We start from the raw sequence: 20,662 nt of genomic DNA, 5'->3' as shown, positions 1-20,662 counted from the left end.
CCACAGTCCAGTTGCAGTGAGGAAGGAAAATCCTGAAAGCTGCACTGTGCTGTTCAGCCTCAGCACACACTCAGCAGAGGATCACTCCATGCTTCCCGTGCTTTGTACATCTGACCTTTCCCAGCACTGCTCTCCGGTCCTTGCCAGTCCCCAGTCCTCACCCTTCCCTCCTTGACTTGCCCAGGATCTCCCAAGAAAGCAAAGAAAGGAAATCTGGGTGTCCTCACTCTTTGGTGCACTCACATGCAGGCTGCCCGCGCTGCTGAAGTCGATCTCAAGGCCAACTTGGTGGCAGAACTCCATCAGGTCATTCAGCAGCTTGCTCTGGGGCGGTGGGTGGCGGCGAAGCAGCGCCTGCTCGGGGAAGGAGCGGTAGATCTGATGGGCCACGGCCATGTTTGCCAGCAGCATGAACTCCTCTACCAGCCTGTAGGGCAAGAAACACAACCCCAAGTTGAGAAGGGTTAGAAGAGATGGGAGCTACCAGGATTGGGGGAACCAATCCTGTTAGGAGGATCTTCCCTCCTGTTTAGAGAGGGAAGATTTAGGTTGGATGTCAGGGGGAAGTTCTTTACAGAGAGAGTGGTGAGGTTCTGGAACAGGCTGCCCAGAGAGGTTGTGGATGCCCCATCCCTGGAGGTGTTCAAGGCCAGGGTGGATGGGGCCCTGGGCAGCCTGGTTTAATATTAAATGGGGAGGTTGGTGGCCCTGCATGTGGCAGGGAGGTTGGAGATTCATGATCCTTGAGGTCCCTGCCAACCCTGACCATTCTGTGATTCTGTGAACCAGGGAGTTATAAATGAAGACTGGATGTGGATTGCGGGGTGCTGTGCCACCATTGGGCTCAATGAACTGGGATCTCCAGGGCTGTGATCCCAGTGCCACCAACTGCGGTTTGCTCCCATCCAAAGGGCTGTGCCACTGGAGACTTGTTTATCTGGGGTCAGATAAGCAACAAGATGTGCTTAATTGGGCCTCCAGTTATTTGCTGCTTGTATTCCCCAGGGTCCTAATTGATCTTAATTGCCATGAAAGATAATAGATTTACAGTAGTAACGTCACACTCCACGCAATGCCCGAGAGAGCTACTACCAATCAGGGTAGCTCAGCCCTCCTGCACGCAGGGCAGCAATTCCGCAGGGCTGGCTGCAAGACATGGGGCAGGGTCCTGTATCCTGCAACTCCCTGTGCCCCAGGAGCATGAGTGTGATGTGCAGGGTATGCACGCTCCAGCTGCAATGTGCTCCCAGTCAGGCAGGACTTGACAGAGACTCAGAAGAGAAAAGAAATAATTAAAGACAAGCCCAGAGGAGGAATTAGCAGTGCTGTTTGTAAGAAGCAATGGAAATGTTCATCTTTAACAGGAAGGAGATCCCTTACCAAGGTCTTTGTGGGCTCTCCCAAGGCTGGGGAGTGTACTGCTGTGGAGAGGTCAACAGGAGGGCAGGAGGGAGACCCTATGGCACAGCAGCACAGCACAAGTGTGAAGGGGCCACCAGTCCCTCAACACTGAATGGCAACACTACCAGCAGGCCAAGGGATGAGGCAGTGGGGTGGACAATGCACCCACAGCCTGGTGTAAGAGGGCAAGGTGCTGTGGATGTGGTGGTGGCATCCATAGCCACTTGTTTGGGCGGCTTCCAAGAAGGCCGAGCAAAACCTTGCTGCTCCTGTACATCTAAGCCACCAGATGGCAACATCAGTCCCTCTATGGTCACCAGTGCCTGGGGGCTGTGGGACAGCATGGCCCCAGGGTGCTGGGCACCCAACCTAGGGCTGGCCAACTTGCAGCATCCCCACCTTCTACACACGCTTCAGCCACCATGCTTGCAGACAGAGTGTAGGGACAAGGAGACCAACAGGGCTGCACCAGAGGCAGAAGGCAGCGCCTTTTACACCTGAAGGAGAACAAGCAGCAAGTTTTGTTCCATCAAATCCCTTCCTCTGTCTATTCCAAACCTTCACACCTGGAGCATGAGCTCCCAGACAGCATCAAAGACAGCCACTGAAGGCTGCTGGTGGCACTGGGGACAGCACTGCCACCCAACCGCCAAGAGACCAATGACAAGAAGGAGGTCAATGACAAGGTGTTCTTTCTGTCTGTCTTATTTTTGTCCCTTTTTTCTTAAGACAGCTGAGCCCAGAGCTTGGCTCAGTGCAGCTGGCAGACAGGAGTGCAAGGAAAAATATTTCACGGCTAAAAAAAATGGAGACAGAAAGACTGGTCCGGCCGAACGCGCGCTGAATGCATCCCATGTGAAATGCAGCCTAACGCCATCGCTACAGTTTCCTCTGGATTAGTTGAGCTATCCTTGGCTCCTGCTTCCATAAAATCCCATAAACAAACTGATCTGAACTTTTGCCCTCTCTGGGCTCATGCAAGGTTTCCTCTGCTGCCCTGTGGTGTGGGCAGGCAGGTGGCTGTCCCCGTGTGGGTGCCTGCAGGTACCAACAGCCCCATATGCCTGCACTGCAGTGTGGAGTGCTTCCAAACCTGTTCAACGCATCATTTAGTACGTGCATCACGTGGGAGAGGGAGGAGAGCCTGGTAAAGTACGTAAGCATCCTCTGCCGGCTCTTTCAATACGCAGATTTTGCTTATGAGTTATGGGCTTGGTGCAGGAGTTAGTGGGTGAAACTCTATACCTTGACTTATGTAAGAGGTCAGATCGAGTGTACAGTTTTCAAAAGAATTCGCCTTCAAGTTTCACATGTGAGCGAGGCACGCCGGCTCCTACAGCCCACGGAGATTCCAGGCTTCTGAGATGCTCTCAAACATAGAACATCATGCTTTTCTGGTTGGATATTAGAAAAAAAATTCTTCCCAGAAGGAGTAGTGGTGCACTGGCACGGGCTGCCCAGGGAGAGGTGGGGTCACCATCCCTGGAGGTGTTCGAGAACCGTGGAGATGTGGCACTGAGGGATGTGGTCAGTGAGCATGGCGGGGATGGGTTGGACTTGGTCATTTTGGAGGTCTTTTCCAATCCTAACGATTCTATGAACCTCTGAGACCATCCAGCTGGGCAGGACTATGGCACCAGCCAGCAGCCCCAAAGCCAGGCTGCTGGGCTGGAACTCTTCTTGCACAGCCTCTGCCAGCACCAAACATCCATGTGGCACAAGAAGAAGAGCTGCACACCTACTCCCTGGAACTGTGCCTATTATTTGTTCTGATCCTTTCCAATCTCTTGACATCAACCTTGAAAAACTACTTGCATCCTCAGTGAGCTGTTTTGTTGATGGCAAATAAAATATTGGTTTCTCATGCCAAATCTCCGCAGAGTGAAGCAGGGCAAGCAAAATGCCTGTTTGGCTGCTTGTTTCCATAGCAATGTGGCCAGGCTACACAGCAGCCACAGAAGTGCCCACTCTCCCTGATTAACTTGACAAATGACATTAGCAAAGCAAGGTTTGCTGCAAAGGAGAGAGACAAGGCTTCTGTTTGCAATCCACTAAAGTGCACGAATGAGGCAGAGAACTAAACAGTGCCATGGGAAGCTAGTGCTCAAAATAGAGAGCCTCAGCCTGTCTGTGTGCACCTGAAAAGTCTCCAGAGACACAGATGGATATACTTGCTGAGGGCAGTGCATCACTGAGAGCCCACACTCTCCGCTGGCTTGAAAGGGATTATCGCCGCAATGCAATCTCATAACAAACAGATCTACAGCCACCTCCTGGGAGTGGGACTCTAAATCCTGCTGTGCTCACCAGGAGAAAGTCACCTTCCATGAAAGGCTGCAACAGAGCAGTGCACATCCAACAGCAGCAGCAGTTGTTGAAAGAAAACAGCAAAGAAATGGCACAGTTCAGCCAGCACATGCTCTCCAAAGCTTCGACTCCAAAGACACTGAACATGTGATGACTTTTTCTTCTTTTCTTTAAATCATGTACATTTATTTTTGATTACAGCTCTTCCATGAAGAAAAGGAAATTGAAAGCAACATTAGCTAAGCCCGCATCTCCTGAGAGTGCAGCCAACGAGAGAACTGTGCTCTGTAACCAGTGGGCAGAGTGAAGCCTGCAATGGCCCTTTTCTATTCAAAATCCTACAAGAACAGTCTGCTGTCCTCCTGTGACACTGCCCAATGGAGAGAAGCATCTTCAGCCATGCACTGCTGCTTGATGAGTTATGAACATTACATCTCCTGTTGTCCGAAAGTTGGATTGCTGCGTTATACACAAGGCTTGCAATGCCAGTGCGGAGCTCCCTTTGCCAAAGACAATTGCCAAAAGACCCATGCCCTACATTTTTTGAAAGAGAAAGTAGCAACAGGCAAACAGGCTGGTGGTTCCCGGCCCGATGAAAGTCATTTGTGCTCCTTTAACAGTTGGCAGTAGCCTTGAACAAAGCCGAGCTGAATAATGGAATTACTCCACTTTCTGAGATTGCTCAATTAGCTCTTGGTTAAAACTGTTAACACTGAAACTTGATGAGAATAGCAGCTCTGAGGCAGTTTCACATTCATTTCTTACGAAGCTAGAATGGCTTTTCCCTCTAATGAACTCCCTTTCCGGGGCATAATGAATGTCCTTTTTATTAGCTACGGTGCCTTTTTGGTAATAGATGCCTAAAACACAAATGCATGGGAGGGTTTTCTGAATACAAATGTCCCTTACTGGCCACTCTCACACCTTCAGGCTGGGAATGCCATGACACCGCTCACTTCACTTTATCCAAATTAAGTGCAGTACAGTGGAAAACCATTTAAGCTCCCAATCCTAAAGCTGGGCTACTGGAGGCACTGGGCATGATTAGGAATTAATTGCTTAAAGCCTGATGCACTGGGTTTGCACGCAGGGATTTAGACCGCCAGACCCATTTGCCTAAGTTCCTTTGAAATTACTGACATTTTGCAGTGTTACATAAAAAGCTGACTTCATCCGGCAGCACCGCGTCGCGATGGACGTTGGAGTGCTGCAGACAGCACCGGTGGCCATGGGACGTCCAGCATCCACTGATGCTCAGCTAAGTAGAAGGGAAATGTGTCGGCCTGGAGCTCCTCAGCCTCATCTGTGGGGTTGGTGATGGCCCCGCATCCCACCTCGGGCTGAGCATGGAGGGAAACAGTGCTGAAGTGAAGAGAGACTTGCAGAGGACACGGCATCTGCAGGCTGCGCCTCTTCATTAAAAGTTAATATGACTGCAGTCTGCTCCTTCTCATTCAAATTGGTGACAACCTTCAGGCTCCTTGCATGGAACTGATGTGTCCTCCTGTGCAAAACTGCACCTTGAGCTGCCAGGGTTCCTGTACCAGGTGCAGAGAGCCGCTGGCTCACGGAGCTCTGAGGAGCTGCAAAAGGATGATCAGAGCCCTGCAGAGCTGCAGGGAGGGACAACCAGGGACCACAAACACATACCACTAAATGCTGCGTTCAGCCAATGGGTCTAATGGGGAGCAATCACCACCTGGGATGGAAAAGCTCACTGTTGGAAATGCATTAGGATGCTCCTGAGCTGAGGTAGTGCCCAGCAAAACAACCCAGAGCTGGGCCAGGTCTGGGACAGTGCTCAGGAGAGGGAAAACACCCTACAGACACAGCTTCCAAAGCAGGACGGAGGACTGGCCCACATTCCTGAGACGTACAGCCTGATAGGGGACTGGCTCTGAAAGGAGAGCTTATGACACGAATCCTCTCATAGATACATAATATTAATGTCATCCAGAGTCCGGCTAAGAAGGGAATGGAAAGAATTCCTGAAGAAATGCAGACAGCCCCTCTCCTGACGTGAGAGCCTCCAGCCCCACGCATCAGCCCAGCACCGCCTGTTATCAGACTGTGTTTCCTACTGAAACGAGGAAGCAGGAATGAAAGGCACTTTTCCTCACAGTTAAAAGTTTACGCCAATGATTTATGGGTCAGAAAAATTAGCAAGTCTGCTGCTGAGTGCTCCGTACAGCAGCATGTGTTACATGGCTGCTGACCAGAAATGCCAAGACCCATTAGGGGGAAGCAAAGGGCAGCACGATAGAAAGTTAAAGATGCTTTTTGCCCATTTAATTAATTAGTTGGGTCTTTTTTCCATCCCCTGCAGCCTTCATTAATGTAACGCTGAAGTGAAGGAATATTAACAATTCAGACAACACATTAATATTAACACAACACCTGCAAAATTGCAAATGTAAGTCCATTAGGTAAACAGATGATCTTAAGCCATTGAGGCAGAAATAACATTCTGACATTTCCAAGCAGGAGTACACTGTCCATCACTGATGCTCCATTATAAAGCCACAGCCCCTGTATGCAGGGGGCTCCCGATCTGTTACTGGTCCCTGGAAGGATGAGAAAAACTTGCATTTCCATGAAGATATTTGCCATATGGAACGTGTCTTACTAACGCCGTGTCATGAACCAGAAAGATCAAAAGGGATTTTTAAAGGGATTTTATCTCTGTGCTAGCAAGGGATGGAGATAAAACCTGAAGCTGAGAGCTTGTAAATATTAACCTTCTCTTGGGATTGCTCCAGAAATTGAGCTTTCTATTATTGTGGTTTAAGCTGAGACAAATTTTCAGTACAGGGAAAAACACCTTCAGAACAGACAGTGCAACAGGGGGTCGCCTGGAACTGCCACCAATGCCTTCCCATTCCACATCCCCATCAGTTAATGCTCTACAGCACCTCCAGCTAAGAAGACGCAGACCTTACGTGCATCTCTCCCTTGAGCCTTTGGCTATGCTTTTTCCCAGCTTACTTGACACTGAAGAGTTGATTACTTCCAAAGAACAAGACAAACTTACAGGCAAAGGGAAAATAAAACAGATGTGTTAGGCATCCCAGACTGAAAGCATACCCTGAGATGGGCAGTGTCTGGGTCGGGCACTCATCTACCAACCTGGACGTGACCCAGGGACAAACAAGCAGGAGAGTGAGAAAGTTCACGAGGAGATGAACAAGAAAAGCAAGCTAAAACAAAAGTTTTAAAAGACCAAAATCATGCAGAGTAATCTAAATAATCTGGCAGCCAAAGGCAGCAGTGGCACAACAACCCAACACGTGCCCCTTGATGCTGATGAAGCCAGGCAGTGACTTGCCAAGTGAGCCACTCTCCTGTTCAGCGCAGGATAACTTCAAAGCTGGATCAGGTTGGCCTTTTCCAGCTGAGTTCTAGCAATCTCCAAGGATAACTATCCCACAGCCCCTCTGGGTCTCTGATCCAGTTCCTAACCACGCTTGTAAGTGTTGTTCGAGCTTATAGGAAAACAAGCACGGAGCAGGGCTCCCAGTGCTGCCCATCGCCGCTCCGTTTCAACCTCAGAGCTGCAGTTGTAGGACTGAGTGTGGGCATGTTAAGGGGAACAGTTGTATCAATACAGAGCGAGGGATCCAGCTGGCCTCGGAGCTATTATTCTTGGTCTGCAGCAATGGTGAAGCACAACAAATGAACGCTCTGGTTACAGAGGCTTTCAAAGACATGGAAACCCTGTCTTGGGGGGGAGGGGAGCAAGGTACGTGGGACACGGACACCACATCGGGGTTAAAACAACCCATAACAGTTGGCAAGAGGATGAAAGGGAAACGGGCGACGTGGGATTTGGGGGTGCTGTTTTCTAAGTAGGGACTACTGAAGTACTCTGGATAACTTCTGCTTTCAGGCAACCTCTTGGCAGATGTAAACGTCCCAGAAGGTTTTACATCCAGCTCCTACAATCTTAAACTAAATATTAGGTGAGAAAAACATGCTTCTGAAGAAAAGTCAGGCATAGCTCTGAGTGAAAAACAATGAGCAGGAAAACGAATGTTATCGGCTTTGCTGAATATACAACCAACAACGGTTTTCTTTCCTAAAAATAAAGCCAAGGGAATGAAATGCAAAGAAATGAGTGGGATGGAAAAGCAGCAGGAAATGGAGGCCATCCCCCCACCCCACATTTCCCCTGCCTGGCCCCAGTGGTCAGGCTCAGAGCAGTGCTGTAAATCCCTGACAGTGCCTTACTCCCTTTGCAGCAGGACAGGGTTGGGGTGCAATAGGTCTTTTCCATCCGTAACTTCTCTTTCTTGACATTTATGTGCCTTCATTTGATTTATTGGCACAGGGCTGTGAAGAGCCTGGCTTGGTCTGAGGACAGCCTGAGGTTAACTTGGTGTAAGGACAGGCTGAGATTAAAGGCAGCAATGCAGCATCACCACCCCATCCATTACCAGAAAACATTCAGGCTTGAATTTATAGTCATGTTCCAGCAAGCCCACACATCGCAGCAGGCTGAAATTAGCCTTGTTTACACAGTGGGATAGTGAAGAAGCAGCTAAACATCCTACTGATGTTGGGCATGCAACTGAGAGCACCCAGCAGCACAGGAACAGAGACGTATAGAGGAGGGGGCATGGCTGTAGCACCCATCTCCAGCTGATGAAGGACACAGGTGTGATAAAGGAGAACCGCTGCAATGCTACCTTCCAGGCTACAACCAGAGTTCAACAGCACAGATCAACCTTCTGAAAAAATCTACCATCACCAAAAAGCAGACACACAGATCTGTCAGCACATTTGTGCTGCTGAAATCAACAGATCTCAGCACTGGATCACGATAAGATTTGCAACACAGACATCTTGCAGAGCCTTGGCAGTGTCTTTTAATCCTTGGAAAAGGAGCACTTCAGGCATCGATTCTTGCCTTTGCATCGAGTGTTGCAAAGCCAAAACAACAAGCACTTTTGGAGCATGGGGCATATCCTAAGATGCCCCAGAGCCCTCTTGTCCTACAGACATTGAATAGTAATCTCCACATGACAAAACAGAAATAAAGCCATATATCCCCATGTCCTGGCAAGCCTCCAGTCCAGGCCTGACAGATACCTGGCCCTGAGTGCTGCATCTCTCCAGCAGCTTAACCCTTGGATGAACAGAGTACACGTTTAGAAGGAAGCACAACATTAAATCTGCTTTTTGTTTCTACATTCTGTATTGGAGGGCAATGCCCTCCTCTTCCTCAGTGCCTGGATCTGATGCTCCACATTGGGAAACCACCATGGAAAGCCAACTGCAAAGACCCTGCTATTGGAAGCGCAACAGTGTCTCCAGCCCTGGCCTCACATGTCCTCAGTACTACAGATGGTGACTCAGGCTCCCGTGGTGGCTGGATCCCAACCAGCCATATTCCTTCCTGGCAGCCCAGCTCAGCCTTCATAGGACTGCTCAGCAGTCCAATGGCAATGACTCTGGCCACCAGCTCTATCCGCTTGGCCAACCATTTGCAAATCTGAGTAGCACCAACCTGAAACTGCCCACGTGTATGGAGTGCACTGCATCCTCCAACATCAGATTGAACAGTGAGGTCCCTTATCATTCCCAAGTTCTGAAAATACTGTGGGATGGGAAAAAAACAAGGGTGCACAATGCCTGCTGCCTCCCTGCGGGTCCCTGATGTTCTGGTCACACACATGTGAACACACTGGGATCCGGGGAAGCCAAACACAGTGCCATGTCCTTTCTGGAGTCTGACCCCAAAAGATCCCCAACTCTCCATCAAGAGCTGTTCAACAACTGAGCTTGCCCCTCTGCCACAGAGATGGCACCAATCCCATTTTGGCCTGAGCTTGCTCCATAACACACCAAGATACATCTCATACTGAAAGGAAGCTCTTCAGAAGTGATGTACAAACAGGCTGAACGTCAAAGCATGGGAAATGCAGCTCATGGTACGTGCAGCCCAGGCACACCATGCCCTCTGTGAGAGCCACTCTCCCATTGTTATTTAACATCCTGTGGGTTTCAGCCAGCAATGCAGTCTCCCATCCGCGCCCCGAACTGGCCTGGGAATGGCTGGGAAGAAGAAAGGGAGCTTGAAATGAACTGTGGAAAGATTTAAGTGCTCTCACTGCTGCTTTCCAATACAATTTTCCACTTGGGGCAAGGGAAGGGAAGGAGAAGAGCCTGACAGCAGTTTAGAGCCAGTCACAGTTGTGACAGGTTCTTCTTTTCCATTTCCAACCAGCTCACAGACAGGAGGAGGACTTTAACCTCCATTAATTATCACTGCCTTATTCCAGCCCAAGGTTTCAGAGAAGCAACGGCAAACTCTTAGGACCAGCTATAAGCAGGTTTTGCCACAAACTCTGCTGTTCAGCTTAATGCAGTACAACTCCATCATTCATAAAAGAGCCAGCACAACTATCCCTACAGCAACCCTGCAGCTGAGAGCCACTGCACAACATCAATACTGCCAGAGAAGAGGATTTCACAAACGATTCTTTGCACTCTACGCTGAGAACAGGTTAACACCCATTTAGCAGACATCTCTGTTGTACATCCAGAATGGAGCTTGACAGGAACATCCCTCCTGCTTGCTCTTCTGCTTACCAGGGACTGCTACTGCAACGCTACCACCACGTGGAGTTTATTGCGCTTATCAGCACTGATCATTGCATCTGCAGCTTAAAAGTGTGAATGTGTTGTTTAGGGAGATAAGAGCAGCTTGCATGCATGCAGCCCTCATGCACTTGGGTCCAGATTGTGAAATATTGCTATGTGCATTCTCCCAGTGTTGGGCTCCATTCAAACTATCAAAGATCACTATAAAAATATCAGCTGTACCAAGATGTGCCTGCACAGGCACTCAGTGTGCCCCAGCTATGCCACTCTGTGCTCCTGGACTTGGCACCCACTAAGTTTGTGCCTTGCTGCCAGTGGGGCTGAGCCATCCACCCCCACCTGATCTCCGACCTCTGCTGCTACCGTTCATGCTTGGTGGTGATGACATGCATCATTTTCCCTTCACACTGCGACACGAGACCTTTGCAGAGCTGTCCTCTTGGCTCACAGGTATTTTTAGGATTACCTTTTTTGCTGGTGAATAATGAAAGCAGGGATGCAGATGCTGCTGCAAGGATGCAGCCACGGTGCAGATGCAGTGAGCAGCCAGGTCCTGGTTCAGGCACTTTGCAGCACTGAGCTCCCATAGTCGCTGCCAGCCCCAACCATGATGGATGTACCAGCAGAGTAGGAAGGGAGAAAGGCGGTGTGCCGTGTGTGCACAGCCACACAGTGAAGCAGGGAGCAGGACGGGCTGCGGATCCAGATGTGCAGTGATTTGAACAGATTGTGCCGGGATGCTGAGATTCATGCAGCTCAGTGTTTAGCTCTGAGTCACACAGGATCCAGCCCAGGGAGCAATGACTGCTGTACAAATGCTCCTGAACTGCAATGAAAGAATGGAGAGGAGTTCGGGGCTTCCTGTGTGCGGATGCTCACTGTGCAGAGGCGCAGGACCCATCCCCTGCTCCACAACTCCAATTAACTCAGAGAGGAGGAAATCCCCCAACCACAACTGCTCTGAGAACTAGGTGTGCAGCACTAACCAACTGCCCCACACACTACCCTAGGACTGAAAGGTGAAAAATAAAGACAAGTGCACTCCTAGACTTTCATTCTCCATGTGCTGACCGTCTCCTTATTCCTACTTCCCACACTTAAGGTGTTAATGGGAACCTTGATGCATTTCAGAGGAAATGCATGCAGACAGAAGATAGATGCTTCGGTCTGAAGCTCTGCTCCCAGATCCCACATCAAGTGCTGGATTTATTTATATCCATATGATACAATCTCCATAAAAGCAATCAACCTCCACCGAAAGGAGATGTTTCAATATCTGCACAGCCTTCACGCAGAACAGACATTAGGTTTGCCTTTACGATGCAGAATAATATAATGGATTCCTTCCACAAGTTCCCAAATGCTGTTATTAAGTATTGCTTCTCTAATAAAATATGCTGCAACATACAGCAGTACATGATGTGGCATTTACACGAGTTCTTTCTCTATACAGGACTTGCTGGCTTTTAAACAAATCTATCTCTTCCATACACTACAAAAGCACAAGATGAGTAATTATGTTCTCCGCTTAATAATGTTTTTGCACTGGCCAATTTAACAGCTAATCTCCACAAACCTCTGAGATAGTCCCCCAGCCGCTACATTTGCATGTTGTAATCAAGTCTCACTATTAAATCATACTTTGCAACAATAGCTGAGCTGTCAAGTACAAGCAGTGGTACCGTGCAGATGAAAGCCCTGGATGAGCACACACAAAGCAATGGTCCTCTGCCCCCCTTTTGCACTTTTAGGAGCTCAGGGATAGCTGCACCCACTGTGGATCCTTTGACAAGCATCCCTTGGCTCTGCTTCTCAAAGCAGCCAGGCAGCTTGCAGGTTGCTTGTCCCGTTCACCCCTCCCAAAGGCACATCCCCAAAGGGACCCACAGACACAAGCTGAGCCCAGTACCATGCTCCTCCTCTTGTTTATTTGCTAAAGCAATGCATCCCTTTTCTCCTTTCCCATGACCTCTGTTGTGCCTTGACTGGGGCAAGGACTGCACAGACCTGAGCGACCCAAGAACATCTATCAGGCTGGACGGGGAGCTGTAGATGTCCCTGCTCATTAGGGGCAGTTGGACCAGATGGCCTCTAAAGGTCTCTTCCAACTCAAATAGGTCTATGATTCCATGGTTTTGTAGCTGCACCAGGAGGCATTTCCTACAGCAGGCATCACTGCGCTGCTGCCAAGAACCGGTTCTTACTTTGAACCAAAGTCTGTGTCTCTGCACTCCCTGCAACAAGCAAATAGCTGAAACCTTGCTGAGATTTGCCTTCTGCAGTGGCTATTCCGCAGGGCACAATGTTCAGCACAGAGATGCAGGTCAGGTGCAGCCTGGCCATATCAATGTCTTTCTGTCCTAATGATCCTTCCTACGCATTAGTGCAGCATTTATTTCCTTCTTGCCCCGTACTTGCCATTTATCTATCATATGATAGTAACGTGCAGACAGAGGAAAAGGAGAATTTCTGGCTGGTGTTGGCTCACCCTGCACAGACAGATCAATGCAGATCCATCTGTCTCACTAACTGCTGGGATTGGGGCTGACCCCAGGCTGGCCGAGCTGGGTGTGGAGGAGCAACCTGCTGCACTGCCCTGCACCCAGAGGGGACGTCACACAACAGAGCGTTTCCAAGGAGGGCAAAGGTGGAACAACAAAGACACCTTGGTCAATAATGGTACTGCTCATTTAAGAGCGCTTCTGCTCATCAGCCCCATTTTAGGTGAGGCAGGTGAAGGACATAAAACTTAAGATGGTTGAAGCTCATTTGAAGAATTTAGAACCATATCCCATTAAAATTAACGGAAACATTAATGCAAAGCATGCTCCAATCATCACCAAAGTTCCGAAGTTCCTTCCAAGCAAGATCTTTCCATTATCTTGAAAGGAAGCTGTGACCAAATCCTCTTACATTGCTGTGACCACCTCCAACAGTACAGGCAAAGCCAGGTAACAAACCCATTTGACTCCAGCTTGCCTGACACATGACAAATTGAAAGAGGTGAAAGTACTAAGCTGTAATGAGAACTTAGGGTGACCCTGATAACCTGAGGAAATGAGCACACAAAACATAGTGGTGATATGAAGCTCCTTCTTTCAATGCAGAAGCAGGGAACAGAGGGAACAGAGTCCATCACCAGATTGATTTAGCTGCACTGAACTTTGAAAAAAAATATATACAGTTGAAAAAGCAGCAGGACCCAAAGAGCAAAGCATGGCATCTATGGAGAAAGGAAAACCACTCACCCACTCTTGCTGCCCAAGAGTCAGTAAGGAGAAGTGCTTCCTTTCTCACCCTCTGATTTCCAAGAACATCTCTCAGAAGTGCACTCTTGTCCTTGAAAGAGGGAGAACTCCCTGGTGTTCTCCTGGGATACTTTACCCAGTGGCTCATCTCTCTTGCCTTTATTCCTAACTTTACCCATGAGCTCTTTGAGAGAAAACAACCCCACCTGGCTGACGATCCACCCGGTTACTCCAACTTACACTGCTGATCCCCAAAGGAGCAGCAGTATTTAGTGCTGAACACCTTGTACAGGGCTTGCCTATGGCAAACCCAAAGCTCAAACAGCAGGCAGCAGCATAAAGGCGTCTCTGAGCAGAGCCTCTTTTGGCACAACATGTGCTCTGGGTCCCCAGCATCCCCTTTGTTGCCTTTGGTCTTCCTCCACTGCCTGACGCTGCATGCAGCTTTTCACTGCTTGGTTGTACCTCAAGCACATCCTAAGTGATGGAAGTGATGGAAAGCACACGCCCTTGCTTGCTGGTCCCAGTGTTCCCAGCTTGCAATGTCATGGAGTGAAGTGGACAACACAACCTAGATTCACCAGAGAAGTCACTGCAACATGACATTCAAGGATGTGGAGAATAAGCAAAAATAAAGGCTCCTTTTCCGTATTTAATATGAAAAACTATGCCTAGAAATTCCACTGGGAGAGGGATGGCTGGGGGTCTGACGATCCTCAGCACAGGGTCTTCCTGGACACAAAGTCAATCCAGCAACTTGTTTTCTAGGTAAAAGTGAGAGAGACTTCATCTAGAATCATAGCACAGCAGGGCTCAGAAGAGACCTTAAGGATCATCCAGTTTAAAACCTCTGACAGGGGGCAGGGCAGCCACCCACTCCATCAGGCTCCCCAGAGCTCCATCTAACTTGCCCTTGAACACGTGGAAGGAGGATTGTTTGTTCTTCCCCACGTCAAACCTGCACCCCATGTACCTAAAGGCTAATCAGAGACTTGTGTGATTCAGCGCTACTGAAAATATCCAGAGCCAGAGGTTAACAATTCTAACTCAGATATAGCTCAGTGCCTTGGGCATTGCATAGACATATATAGGCCAGGGAAATGATGCTGAAATGCTACTGAAGCTTCCAAACACGCCGTTAAGCGAGTGGATACGTAAACAGATCTCCAGGGATGACACACGGAGACAGCATCTCTGACTCAGTTACAATCGTAGCTGATTTTCCCACCTATTTGACTGTCACTGAACACACTGAACACCCGGGTATCCAGCACTGATGAGGAGGTTTAACAGCTCCTCACCAAGTGAAAACACTGAACTAGGCCAAACAACAAACTCCGGACTGAAATCTAGGAGAGCAGGGCTCACACACCCCTCTGGACGGTGACTGACCTGGTACTTCATAGGGTTTTAGAGAGAGATCTACTCGTGCACATGGGATTTGTGTATGACATCAAGGAAAGCCTCAAATTTTCATCTGCAAGGAATCAGATCATCAAATCCTATTGGCTCACATGGGGAAGGGCAGGTTTCCTTGGTCTCCTTTTCCATTGGCAGTCCCCACACGACAGTAGCGCTCCAAGGAGCTCAGAGTTACTATTTCTACAGCACTGGAGGGTTGGCAACCTGTCACTGAAGTAGCTGGGTGGCAGAAGGGGGAGGAGACAGGTCCATGTTGAGAAGAGCACATAAGCAGTACCCAGGGCAAAGCCCTTAGAAAGAACTCTTCTTCCCACCTGGAAATGGCCATGGGGTCCCTTCTATAAGAAAGAACAACTCCATGATGCCCAAGGTCTCAGATGGCAAAGGCTATTTTGCAGCATACATCCCAGTAGCCTTTGTGATGTTCTGAACATCGAGTGCCTATCTTAAGGTAGAAAGGATTACATATCTTTTGGAGTCTTAAAGGTCAATGTCCACTCTTAGTCTCCTGGACAATTTCACCTACACTGAACCCATGCCAAACCAGGAGGACTGGTTTATCTCCACATTTGGTGACAGAACAGTTCACCTGCACTGCTTGGCCAACTCCAATGCTTACTCTTTGGGAGGAGAAGGACATACATCACCTGCAGACCTGGATAAAGTTCAGCACCAAAAAGTCAAACAAAAGACAAGATATGTTATCAAAAGAAAAACTCCAAACTCCATCCTGCTTTGTTAGCTCTGTGATACTGCTCTTGTGGCCTGGCTTGCCCTTCCAGTCTTGTTCTCATCCACACAGAGACATCTTCCACCAGATCTTGGTAGTGCTCTGAGCCCAAGGGATGCTTATGTAGCCTCAAACACAGTGGCTGCTTACAACCAAAGTGTTATTCCTCCTTGTCAGCAAAGAAAATACAAGCTTTATTAGCCTAACAGCTTCAAATGCCCTCCAACAACTGAAACCCTACTACAGCTCACCAGGAAAGAGTGACAGGGCAGTTCAGCTGCCTGCAATCCAACAAGACTTCAGAAATGCTTGCAAAACATTATGTGATGTGTAGAGTTGAGCCTGGGGCTACAGAACAGTAGGATGTACCCTGTGCCAGCTAAGCCGATTTGTCCAAAGGGGCACCCTGAAGTGAAAATCCCACTACGGAGAATTTGACATTAGCTGGTAGATCCAGTTCTGCAAATGGAATTGATTTTATTTTTGATCTGAAATCTAAACAAGGCATTTTATAAGCTTCAGGTGAATAACCGCTACTGGACTCATCTAAGCTGAGATGCCAAGGGGCCACATGTATACGGATTTCCCCCATGAAATCCGTGCCTACAACACAAGGCAAACAAGAGAAGATGGCACCATCAGCAACTGCCCTGAGCCATGCAGCTCAGAGCAGGCAGGGTATGCATTTGCTGATCACTAGCAAGAAAATTAGGTACCATCAGGTCTCTCAAGGTAAAGGCCTTGAGCTACACCGGGGAGAGGTTCAGGTTGGATATTAGGGAAAAAAAGCTTCTCAAAGGCGATGATGCACTGGCACAGGCTGACCAGGGAGGTGGTGGGATCACCATCCCTGGAGGTGTTCAAGAACCATGGAGATGTGGCACTAAAGGATGTGGTCGGTGGGCACGGTGGGGGTAGGCTGGGGTTCTTAGTGATCTTAGAAGTCCTTTCCAATCTTAAGGATTTTCTGATTACCCCAAGACAAGCAGTGCTGCTTTGAGAAAAGATGTATGCCTTGAAACAACCACATAATAAGGTAGTTCTTTGCACAAAGAAGCCTCGGTTCCTCGAAACAAACAGACCCCAAAACATACAATGGAGAACCTTCCAGCTCACTCCAAAGCCACCAAGTCCATGCCAAAGTCCAAGCTGAGCCGAACACCTGAGAGTTGTTTTTGAAAATAAAGGAGTCACGCTGAGTCAGCTGGTCTAGATATTTTGTTCCTATCACTCCCAGTGAATAGCCATCCCAGAAAACAGGAAGAAACCCAAAAAAATTCTGCTTTGCTGCATTTAAAAAAAAAATCAAACGACCAAAACCTCCAGCTCTGTTTACACCAAGTTTCACGCAGCCCTGAGTGGTAGCAATAAATGGAGTGAGCTAATGTGCAAATGACAAATAACCCATTCCAACAATTCAAGCATAATTATAGGCTGGCTCTCCTGATGCAACGCTGGGTACATCAGTGCAGATATTATATTCACCTTATGAAAAGCTTGCACAAAGGAGTTCGGTTGCTAACCCAAACAACATCATATATCACTAACCTGTCAGCAGAAGGAGTGCATGCACCCTGGCATTTGAAGTCCTGGTGTTTTAAGCGATAATCCAATGTACCAGGCATCATTGATCTCCATATAAAAGGGGGCACCACTTCTCCTTTCAACTGGAGCTATTTTTCACTCTTCATCCTGAAGAGCTGTGTGGTGCTGCCCGCAAGCGGCTACACTGCACAGCAGTAGGACCTGTAATGCTCTGCATCTCTGGAGGGCAGAAATGGTCCAGACTCCAACGCTGCCTTTGTGAGAGGTCTCCAAGTGCTTCCATGTGAGATGCTGCTCCTCTGGGTTTGGGAATTGTTCCAAAAAGAACGTGAAAACCCACATCGCAAATTCATAATCCTGACACAAAACCCAGCTGCAGCGAGGAATTAGAATGGAACTCAGTGGCACAACGCAAGCTGGTGTATCAGCCATGGCAGCACCCCTGATGACCTGACAAAGAGAGCGGTACCTGGAGGCTAAGGGAGCAGGGGAGCTGTGCTAGAAGAGAGCCAGCTGGGCACAAGGTAGCACTACAGCACCTGTAAATACGGCCTATGAAACAGCAAGAATCTTGCCTAGAATTTACAGCTCTTTGCTGTGTGGGATAGTGGGGACCAAGAACAAATCCACATCCTAGAATGGGGGCAGTAATAAAAGTCCTTGAGGGAAGACCCATGCATGTGAAGGTTCAGGTTTGCTGTGGGCAGGTAAGTAGAGCTGGGGAGTGTCTGGATGGTGACAATGGATGCAGAGAACAGACGTGATCTTCCATTTCTTTGATGCAGCCAGAAGAATTCTAGGGGACATCCGAAGATGGCTTCAGTTCCTCCTGTACTTGGGCTGAAAGAAGGCTTCCATAATTACCCACAACCTTTTCAGCTTCACCCCTCCTGCTGCCTGGCAGCTTGCAAGAGTAGGAGCAATGCTTGCATTTCAGGCACTTCTTCAGCACAACTGGTGTTGTATTCCTAAGTTGGGGACCAATGGGTCTGCATGTCAAAAGATAAGACTCATGAGCCACGGTGGATATGAATGGCCTTGCTGGCCTGTACTGCCTGTCTGGGTTCTGCCACTGGATCCTGCACATGGAAACTCAGCTTAGGAAGGAGGGAGCAGCCAAGCACCAGACATGCTGCATTCACACTGCAGGAAGGATGGCAAGGCTCTCCTTTCCTGGATGTGACTGTGCTGGGGCAACATGAGGCTGACAATATTCTCCTGCTCAGAATGTCACTGTGCACACATCATCAGGCTGTCCCCATGTCACAGCTGGGAACTGCCTTCCTAGAGCAGCCAGGTACAGCAGCCTGTCCTCTGCGTGCTGTACTGACTGATCTCCGTTAAGGAGAATTTAAGTGCCATGGCTTAAAAATGAGAAAGCAGACAGCTTTCATCTGAGTGAGGTCAAGCAATTTCCTGTAGGGCCAGGAAGGCTCAAAGGGCTGGCAGCCAAAGGGAGGGAAGTGTCTGAGTCTGAGCAGGAACAAGGGGAGAAGTGATGTCCCTGGTCCCCCCTGTGGCTGCACTGACAGCCTGTCTCCTCCAAGCACAGCTCCTGGAGCTCTGCTGGGACTATTAAGTGCCATCAGATAGCAATACACCACGGCAGAGGACCAAGGGCAGACCAGCTGAATGCTCAGCATTATTTTTGCTCTCAGTGCAACGCTCCCAAAGACCAAAAGTTCCCCCAAACCTGGAGCTCGCACAGAGCTCTGCAGAAGGAGGTGCAGAGCTCCACGTCCTGAGTAATGCTGGGGAGGATGCACCGCTGATCCCAGTCTCCCCCAAGTACCCGTTCCCAGTAAGCACAGTGCCAACCAGCACTGCTGGAGCACAACAGGCAGGCAGGGAGCAAAAAGTTGCCAGAGGCAGGCATAAATTCCTCGGTAAGGTTTTATCATTTTAAAGAGAACAAACTCCAATTGATTGCCCTTTTAGGAGCCTGCATGGTACTTGCACTGCTAGCCTAAGCAATAGAAATTTTAATTGCTCTGGTAATTACACTTGCAGCAGCACTCAGCCCTTTGTTCTGCGAGCGGAGGCCAGCATACGCTGTGCTCCGGTGGCCCCGTCTGGCTGCAGGCTGGAACAGCATTTGCCACCTGGAGAGAAGGGACACTACCCTGGTGGCATAGAGCCTCGCCAGGCAGGGACGCACAGCATCTCATGGCATTTCTTCTCTGGGCTGCACACAGCTCCAAAGCACGGTGTGGACACAGGGATTGGGTTGCAGCAATACACAGCTGTAGCACAGACCTCCACACTCCACTCCATCAGACAAGTGGGCTCAGGGCATGCAGTGCAGGGGGTGAGTGCATGCCCAAACCTCACTGGTCTCTCCTTGGGAACAGCTATCCTCCTCCCCAGCCCCAGGTCTGCTCAAGACAGCTGTAAAACATAAAGCAGAGAGCCTCGTGGGGAGATGTCATTGTAGCCTGGATTTGTCAGATGTGCACAGGTCTCTATTTGCTTGCAATTCCACTCCTCCAGCCTGCACCACGTTTCATAAATGCACAATCCTGGCTGGAATTGCTCTGGGTGTCTCAGTTCTCATGGTTGCCAGAAATGCAGGTCACAGCCATACATCTCTAACAGCAACAGCTGCCAACATGCTGCAGTGACTTTGTCTCCTGTTGGACGGCTCACGGCTAAAAGCAATGTTTGCAACTGCGCTGCCATTGGCCTCAGCACTTGCACCAAACAGCTCCACTCCCATCCCAGGAGTTTCTTCCAACAATGGCACACAGAGGGCTAGAGGAGAGGAGGATCAGTGCAGAAAACACGTCTGCTGATTCTGGAGATACATCTCCACAATTAGAAACACGGGATCTACACACATCTGTAACAAAAACCAACAGGCCTGGGGGTTTTCCTCACTGCCCATTGTGTGCAGCTGCCTTTCAAACAGAAATTTCTCAGCTCAGAAAGGGGTAGGTGCTGTTTGCAGATTTATTTCTTCCTTGTCAGGGCTGCTCCTCTCAGCGTTTCAACGCAGATCTAATTACAGGGTGTTGCACTCATTGACAATTTCACATACCTTGCTATTTTAGGCCAACCTTCAATAACTGGCAAGAAGCAGAGCTCTAAGGGTGGAGGTAACAGGCTATGGATTTATGACACACTGGTATTCACGCAAAGCAACTCAGTGCGAGCACAGAAATATCCTCAACTGTGCTGCTGCCATCAATTTGATAATGAGAATGCGATTTGAAATAAAAACATCTTGGGTGCCAATTCAATAGGCAGCTAGCAAAACCAGGCAGGGCATCTAGAAATGGAGGACTGTGCTCCAAAACTTGAGTATCACAAGGGACTTCATAAAAACAGAGGGAATAGCTGCATTTGGGTTACGGTACCTACAAATGAAAGGCCATTTAGTGAAGCTCAAGCAGAGAGAATATGGTGC

General features: G+C 48.9%; 1 protein-coding gene across 2 annotated transcripts in view; it reads right to left on the bottom strand.

Annotated features, from left to right (window-relative positions):
- Nucleotides 1-20,662, bottom strand: part of DIS3L2 (DIS3 like 3'-5' exoribonuclease 2) — a 163,657-nt gene that overhangs the window by 7,443 nt on the left and 135,552 nt on the right. For both annotated transcript variants that reach the window (XM_010716800.3, XM_010716801.3), the window contains exon 16: nt 244-427. In XM_010716800.3, the coding sequence (XP_010715102.1) occupies nt 244-427 (184 nt within the window). The remainder of the gene's footprint in view (nt 1-243; nt 428-20,662) is intronic.

Source organism: Meleagris gallopavo, chromosome 11, assembly GCF_000146605.3.
Source record: "Meleagris gallopavo isolate NT-WF06-2002-E0010 breed Aviagen turkey brand Nicholas breeding stock chromosome 11, Turkey_5.1, whole genome shotgun sequence".
In the NCBI taxonomy this organism is placed as follows: domain Eukaryota; kingdom Metazoa; phylum Chordata; class Aves; order Galliformes; family Phasianidae; genus Meleagris; species Meleagris gallopavo.
The sequence above is the reverse complement of the archived record's forward strand: the minus strand, read 5'-3'. Positions and strand labels throughout refer to the sequence as shown.